The sequence below is a fragment of the Oryzias melastigma genome, linkage group LG16, assembly GCF_002922805.2.
Source record: "Oryzias melastigma strain HK-1 linkage group LG16, ASM292280v2, whole genome shotgun sequence".
NCBI classification, from domain to species: domain Eukaryota; kingdom Metazoa; phylum Chordata; class Actinopteri; order Beloniformes; family Adrianichthyidae; genus Oryzias; species Oryzias melastigma.
This window is the reverse complement of record NC_050527.1, coordinates 8,093,923-8,102,168: the sequence shown is the minus strand read 5'-3', so window position 1 is coordinate 8,102,168 and position 8,246 is coordinate 8,093,923. Positions and strand designations below refer to the sequence as shown.

At 37.8% G+C, this 8,246-nt stretch overlaps 1 protein-coding gene across 1 annotated transcript; it reads left to right on the top strand.

Moving 5' to 3' along the window:
• Nucleotides 1-603: 603 nt before the first annotated feature.
• slc50a1 (solute carrier family 50 member 1) lies at nt 604-6,908 on the top strand. The gene is made up of 6 exons (XM_024268377.1): nt 604-842; nt 1,011-1,088; nt 1,182-1,305; nt 1,388-1,549; nt 5,917-6,036; nt 6,117-6,908. The coding sequence occupies exons 1-6, from the start codon at nt 775-777 to the stop codon at nt 6,222-6,224; spliced, it is 660 nt and encodes a 219-aa protein (XP_024124145.1). The 5' UTR covers nt 604-774; the 3' UTR covers nt 6,225-6,908.
• The last annotated feature ends 1,338 nt before the right edge of the window (nt 6,909-8,246 follow it).

Below are 8,246 nucleotides of genomic sequence, written 5' to 3'. Positions count from 1 at the left end.
ATTGATTTAAGACAATGTTCAACAAAATAACACAGGCTATAATACAAATAGAAATAAAAATGTTTCTTTGCATTACATAAACTATCTCATAAGGAGGACCACAATTTTAAATATGGTAATAACAATGCTAAAAACTTAAATTAAAGAGTTAAAGATGGTCTGTGTTGAGTAATTTTCAAGTAGGCAAAACTAGTTTTGGTGTTTTATTTTAAAGTGATGGATTTAGGGGGTGATTTTCTTTTTAAGTTAATGTTAAATTTTACTTTATTTTCAAATTGACCAACTAAGCCACTTTTTTAGAGGAAAATACCACAAACTCAGGTGACCATAGAAAGCATTTCAAACATTTTTCTCTTACACCGATGTCACTGTGGGCTCTTAAGGGTTCATTTTTTTGTTCACTTAGTTGGTAAATAAATTGGTGCTTTAATATGTGTTTAAAAGTCTAGAAATACGTTATTTTTTATTTTAAAAAAGGTGGAGAGAAGGATTGTGGGTGAAAAGGATACGCCTTCCCTCCCTCTGCTTGTAAATTGCAACGTGGTGACGTAGGGAGTTACGTTCCAGAATTTTATTGGTCACTCTCCTTCCTCTCAGTTAGACAGCCAATCACATTCTAGCAACACTGATTGCAAATACGGAAATACACGGAAAGCGTCTCCTTACCTTTTTTTAAAGGGTTGTTCTCTTTTAGTTTAAAAAGCAGCGGTTAGAAATTACCCTTTTAGTAAAAATTAAAAGGGACTCGTGCAATAGACAGTTTTGTTCCACTCTATGGATTTTCTGCTGTTTCTATCATGGGCCTGCATCGTGTTTACAGTCGGGATGTTCTCGACAGGACTGTAAGTTTTCTCATTAGTCGAACTAGATAGTTTTACTTCTTTTACTGATTTTAGTCTGTAAAACAAAAGTCAAATTGATTAAGAAATGGGTTCTACATGTATTAACTATAAGTCGGGTTTGTTTTCTTGTTTGTGTCTGCTGTTTCTTCCTCTTTCTTTTTCTTTTAGATCCGACCTAAAAAAGATGCGAGAATCAAAAAGTGCAGAAAACATCCAGTTTTTACCTTTCCTCACGACGTGTCTAAAGTAAAATCTTATTTTTCATAATTTCTCACCATTTCATTACTGCGAACAGCGTCAGTCAATTTACGGCATCTAAATTTTTGCTTGTTTCCATAGTAACCTGGGTTGGTTATTTTATGGGTTCCTGAAGAAAGATCACACCATTGTTTTTGTCAACACCATTGGAGCTTTTCTTCAAATCCTCTACATAGTTGTGTACTTCTATTACACCAAACAGAAGGTAAATAATGGCAATTAAAGAGCTGACTTTCACCAAAATGTGTGTCCGGCTTTCTCAACATGTGTTTTTGATTTTGCTCCAGAGGCAGGTGACTCTCCAGACCCTGGCAGCAGGAGCCATACTGATCACCGGCTGGCTGTACTTCACCACCTTTCTAACCGAAGGAGAGGCCCGGCTGAACCAGCTGGGTCTCACCTGCAGCGTAGTCACAGTCAGCATGTACCTGTCCCCGCTCTTTGACCTGGTGAGACACATCACAAACACACCTAAGAGCTGGCTGTACAGCAAGTTTTTAGATTGAGGTGACCAAAAAAAAGTCACAGTGATCTTAAAAAAAAGCTGAATTTTATATATATTTTTTAAAGAAGGAGAAGAAGTAGCTTTGTGAGGTTATGTTAACCTAAACTTCAAGGTCATGTTTAATAAAGTGGATATAAAATGTCTATACAACCTAATACAAATGCCAGATTTTCTGTAAAAAATTAAACATCCGTTCAGAACTATCAATCATTTGTAGAACTTTAATTAAAAAATAAATAAATAAAAATGACTAGAACTCTTTTAGATAGTTAGTGTAATAAAGGAAAAAATGAACATGTCCTCACATCCTTAAACTATAGGCTACTCTGTGAAGAAATCTCTTGATTTTATTACACCATTCTTTTTTGCCAAAAAGCTTCAAGTCTGTTGGTGTAAAGTCATCCTATGCAGCCATTTTCCTCAGTTTCAACTTAGGTCAGCAAAACCCTTGGTCTTTTCCACAGAATTTCATTGCTTTGCATTCATCTTTATGATCACTGTCTTGCTGTAAGATAAAGTTCTTCTTTCTTTTTGCTTTCTAGCAGAAACCTGAAGTTTCTGTGAAAACACAAACTGGTTTTGAGAATGTTTTATTCCCTCCATCTCATCCCAGCTTAAGGAAATTAGCATGATTCTGATACCACAGTGTTTTTCTGTGAGTCTGGTGTTCTTGTTGGTGATCTGTGGAGCTGCTTTTGAGATTATGACCAACTGTGCTTTTGGAGATTTTGCAAAAATCAGATGAGCTTAGATGTCTCCTTGTAAGAAAAGGCTTTTGTCTTCCTACACAATAGTTTATGGAGGGGACAGAGTTGACCTATGCACTACATAACAGGTACTTGCCTGAAATTCCTGTAGGTCTTTTAACTTTGCTTCAGGCCTGGTTAAAGCGTCCCTGACCAGTTCTTCATTTTGGTATGTAGTCCAGTAGTTAGTTTTGTGGCTGTTGCGCCATAAGTTCTGCATTTGTTGACTGTCTTCACCATGTTTAATGATATATCTAACACCTTGATTTGTTTGTGTCATTCTCTTGACAAGCCCACTGAAATGATGACAGGTGATTACTGACTCCACCTAAAGAAGGGTTTTAAAATGAATCCTGAATTCTGATTAATTTAACATCCAAAGTCCAAGAGGATCTGTAGACTTACACGATCACATTATTTTATCTTTATCATTTATCATTTTTTTACTTTTATGCCTCCACCTCAAATGTTTGGTTGCTTTTTCATTGTATTAAAAGCTCTACATTGATTTGACATTTTTTAAGCACAAAAACCCAAACGATTTCACAAGAATGTGTGGGTTTTTACATCCACATTGATTAAGATAAAAGAAAAAAGAAAAGATGAACCATCATCTTGGGGACATTGTGACCCAGACACCTAAGAATGGCTTAGATGATTAAATATATTCTGTTCAGGCTGCACAGTTAACGACGGGAATGTGGGTTTTTTTTGTCCACCTTAGACTGTGTTACAAAGCATTAAAGAAAAAGAGGTAAAGTTAAATTAATAAAATTGAATTTCATACCTTAGAGAATTAATTACTTGTAGCTTTTTTTTTTAGGAAAACAGTTTCTTATAATACATAAAATCTGATTATTCACCATTTAATTGCAGCCTTTAAATAAAAATAAATGCTTCCTATTTGGATACGTTTGTAAATCATTAAGTTGTAGTTAATCGTATGGGTATTTGTGTGCATAATACACTGAAGATTGTTCAGCAGATTTTGAGTAAAAGTGACATAAAGACCCTAGGTAGTGAAAGTTCCTGTACTATTCCATTAGTATTGATGCAGAATCAGCGGCAGCTTTACTGTTTGGGTCATTGTTTTTCATGCATGTGTGCACTCTTGACTGATACTGTCCTGCAGCCCTCCCTTTGCATTGTTGAAGCCCATGGTCTGCTCCGAGTCCCCTGCAGTGAGGTGCACGTGTGGACAAGCTACTCCAGAATGATCTCCTCATGTGGGCTCCTTCCTTTTTGTGTTTGTGAGGCGAGCCTTGAACATAACACGTGTATATAAAGATTGCACAGTAAAACAAAGCGTTGATTATGCACAAAACACAGTTTATTTCTCTAAAAACTGGGACAAAACAAACCTAATTCTAAATGTAAGTGAACACATTTAAGGAAACTGTTGTTTGCAATCTCCTAAAAATGTTTGCAATCATATTTGACAGAGAACCAATTTCCTCCACTAACAACAGCAAATACACATTTTCACTTTTTAGTCGACACTTTCTATCACCTGTGGATGCTAGTGCACCAGCAAATGAATCCATCTGTTCTTACTCTTTCCTTTAGCTGCTGCGTGTCTCTTTTCTGATTCCTTTCCTTGCTTTTTCCTGTTTGTCTCCTTCCCTTCATCTGACTCACAGATCTGAACGACACCCGCTCAGCTTCCTGCCTTTCTTTCCCTCATTTGTCTTCCTGTTATGCGAGTCTCTGTGCTTCATCTCCTTGGTTACATTTTGGGTTGTTTTTTTCTCTCTCATAGTTGATGTTCATTATTAGCATAAAAAATAGAATCTAAAATTCCCTTGTTAAACTCAATTAATTAAAAAAAATCTAATTTCATTGACACACACATGGACTGCAGTGCTGTTTGTTTAGGATTTGCAGGTGATCAGCTAAGAATGACTGAACAGAGAACAGGAACAGACAGTATTTAAATGTAGGTTCAGCCTCCACTACAGTGTATGCTGCTAAATTACTCCAAAAGAGTTGAGAGAGAGTACAAGGACGTGATGCTCCATGAATGAATGGAATCGTACAGCACTGGAAGAAGGCCTAACATTTATTGTGTGCAGTGTGTGGTTTTCTTTGACACAAGGTTAAGGAGAGATACTCAGCTCACTGTAGTGTATCGATCACTGGTGATCAGCTGTAAATAAAGGGTGATGATGGCTGATAATGTTCTGGAAAGAAGGACTAGAGGTGGGGGTCCAGGTAGGGTCTGTAAAATCTGCTGGAATTGACGAAGCACTGAACTATTTTTTATTTTTTTTAAACCGAATCCCATCGGATATTGTCTGAAGGTTCTTATTCATCCAGGTTATGATGTCTTGAAGTTGAGTTATAGTGGGGTAAAAAGGTATTTAGTCAGTCACCATTTGTAAAAGTTCTCCAAATTAAAACGATGAGAGAGGTCTGTAATTTTCATAATACTCAACTATGAAAAGCAAAATGTGAAAAAAATCCAGAAAATCACATTGTCTGATTTTTAAATAATTTAATTAGTAAATTGTGGTGGAAAATTAGTATTTGGTCAATAACAAAAAGTTCAACTCAATACTTTGATATATTCCCTTTTTTTTTCAATGACTTCAAGGTTTTCACAAACTGTTGCTGATATTTTGGTCCATTCCTCCATGCAGATCTCCTATAAAGCAGTGATGTTTCAGGGCTGTCAACACAGACTTTCAACTCCCTCCAAAGATTTTCTATGGGGTTGAGATCTGGAGACTGTCTAGGTCACTCCAGGACCTTGAAATGGTTCTTATGAAGCCGCTCCTTCATCACCCGGACAGTGTGTTTGGGATCGTGAAGGACCCAGCCACGTTTCATCTTCTATGCTCTTCACTCAAAATCTGACCATAAATGACCCCATTCATTCTGTCCTTTACATGGATGGTAGTCTTTGTTACTTTGGTCTCAGCTCTCTGCAGGTCTTTCACTAGGTCCCCCGTGTGGTTCTGAGATTTTTGCTCACAGTTCTTGTGATCATTTTGACCCCATGGGGTTACATCTTGCGTGGAGCCCCAGATGGATGGAGATCATCAGTGGTCTTGTCTTAAATTTCCTAATAATTGCTCCCACAGTTGATTACTTCACACTAACCGGCTCATCTATTGCAGATTCAGTCTTCCCAGCCTGGTCCAGGTCAACAACTTTGTTTCTAGTGTCCTTAGACAGCTCTTTGGTCTTGGTCATAGTGGAGTTTGGAGTATGACAGCAGGTGCTATTACAGGTAACGAGTGGAGGACAGAAGAAGTTATAGGTCTGTGAGAGGCAGAAATCTTGCTTGTTTGTAAGTGACCAAATACTTGTTTTCCACCATAATTTACAAATAAATTCTCTAAAAATCAGATAATTTTTTTTCCTCGTTTAATCTCTCATAGTTGAGGTATACCTATGATGAAAATTAATCTCCTTTTTTAAGTGGGAGATCTTGCACAATTAGTGGCTGACTAAATACTTTTTTGCCCCATAGTATATTAACTGGAGTTAAGGTCTTCCTTCATGTCCTCCAATCCTTCTTCCATCTGATCATTCAAGTGGGTTTCCTTCCTTTCTCTTCCAGGTGGAGATCGTCCGCAGTAAAAACGTCCAGTGCTTGTCTTTTCCTCTCACTGTAGCCACCTTCTTCACCTCGACCTCCTGGGTCCTCTACGGCCTCCAGCTGAACGACTATTATATTATGGTAAAAGACAGCGGTTTAGGATTTGAATCATAAAATCATTTCTGTTTTTATTTTGTGTTGATTGTGTTGTTTCTTTTAAGGTTCCAAATACACCAGGGATCCTCACCAGTCTGGTCCGATTCTATCTGTTTTGGAAGTTTGCGCCCGTCAGTCAAAGCTCACCGTCCTACAAGCCCTTGCAGAAGTGAGGACGTGAACTCAGAGGTTTCCTGTCTGTTGACTCCATGGACAACATGGTAGCTACAGACTGAAGGAGCCCCCTAACAACGAAATGAGGATCATTGTCTTGAAAAGGATTTTTCTGCAGTTAAGTGATAATGTGCGACCTTTGCTTCTTTTTCTGTGTCTCCCTTAAGTGCCTTGTGTTAGATCATATCTGCCATTGAAGGTCAGTGGCGTTAATTGATGGGATTGATGCGATTCCATTATTGCCAAAGATTGTATGGAAGAGAGACTTCTATTTTAATGATATATTCATGTTACTCAAGTCTGGAGCCCATTGGAGTATACTGTTTCATATTTTTCTATTCAAGATGGAGAAGAACTGATATTTTTAATCAGAGTTGGTACTTGAGCCTTTGTGTAATCGTGTATTCAGAACATAATGTCATACGACTGGCATTTGTTTACTCATATTTTTGTCTGAACCTTTTTAGAGACAAAGTGCTTGTTGAGCTTTTGTTCTAAAGCAAGTATTGTTTACCTATTTGTCTATCTATTTTTATACAATGTGTGTATAAGACACAAGTAAAGTTCAGGATTAAACCGACACAAAGTGTTCTTCTGTTAAGAAGTGTAAATGACTGGTTTTCTGGGTGTCTCCTCCTTATGGTGTGAAAACTAAATAAATATTTCTGACTCATCATCTTCTAGAGCCTAAAAGTCTGCCATGACTGTACAAAATGTGTATTAGCTGCTTGTTTGTGTACACTGAGGGATGAACTGGACCTGTTGGTGTAGGAAGATGGTTTTGTTTTGACGGCAGTAATGAGCTTGCATGCAGATATGTGAGTTGTGGGGGGGAGGCGGTACATGAGAGACAAAAGCCTGTTTGATGGTGCAGCGGTGCAAGCGCCTGTTTGTGCGAGTGTGTTGATACAGAGTGGGCAGTGGTGGGAAAGGCCACGGCAGAGGTTCTCATAGGCTCTGTGTGAGTGTGTGAGTGTGTGTGCTGGTTCAAAGAGCCCGGTCCTGACGGAGAACACAGATAACACAATGTTTTTGGACACCAAGTTGGTGTTTGGTAGAATCTGAGATGAGTAGGAAATCTCACTTACAGTTGACTGAAATAGGGATGAGGGTGTTTTTTGTGTGTGTGTATTGGTGTGTGGTGGTGTGTTACATGCAGCTGAAGCATTTTGATTGTTTGAATTCATAAACAATAGTGACAGAAACATCCATCATTTAAGAAATTCCAGCTAAATCTTCACTTATTTAGTTGAATATATGTTCTGCTGAGTTATTGGATAAGAATATGACGGTCAGCTGTTGTTTTTAGGGAGGAGCATTAGTCAAATCCAACACATTTAATCAATTTCTTCTTATGTCAGAAAACAGGATTCAAACCAAATGTTTGTAAGGACACTAATAGAATGAAAATAAGAGGTTGCTGTAACCCTAAGAGAGCACAAGGGTTAAAAAAGGGAGTATTGTTGTGAAGGGTCTCTATTTCCTTAATTCCATTTAAAATAATTAAACTTTCATAGAATATAGATTCAAGACCCATTGTTTAATTGATTATACGTTTTTTTTTTACATACATTGACGATCCAGCTCATAAAACCCACAAAAAGAAGATTTCAAAAAATTAGAATACTGTGGAGAAATATGCCCACACTTTGTATAACATGAATGAGTTTCACCAACTAATCATCGACTAATTAATTAATGTCATTAAACTGGTTCAGTTGTCTCAGTTTGGTACAATATGCGGAAGACTTTCGATTTGACAACTATCTAAAAGGCGGTCATCGTCTGCGTAAGCCACAAACGCCTTTACAAAGAGCTGTGTCCAAGCAGATCAACGGGAAGTCTAATATGCAACTGGGCGAGATGCACTAGCTAAAGAGATTTAAGATTCAAGAACCTGCAGAAGAACAGTTTCTAAAAACACCTCATTTAGACACATTTAGGAGATGGGCTACACCTGTCAGGTTCCTCGGGTCAAGACACTTTGGAGCCTGGACCAACAGAGGAAACGACTCAACTGG

Bases quoted from the DNA above. Each gene is read 5' to 3' on its own strand.
- slc50a1 (XM_024268377.1), top strand. From the start codon at position 775: ATGGATTTTCTGCTGTTTCTATCATGGGCCTGCATCGTGTTTACAGTC. The intron at 1,550-5,916 runs GTGAGACACATC...TTTCTCTTCCAG, and splicing joins TGTCCCCGCTCTTTGACCTG to GTGGAGATCGTCCGCAGTAA. The intron at 6,037-6,116 runs GTAAAAGACAGC...GTTTCTTTTAAG, and splicing joins TGAACGACTATTATATTATG to GTTCCAAATACACCAGGGAT.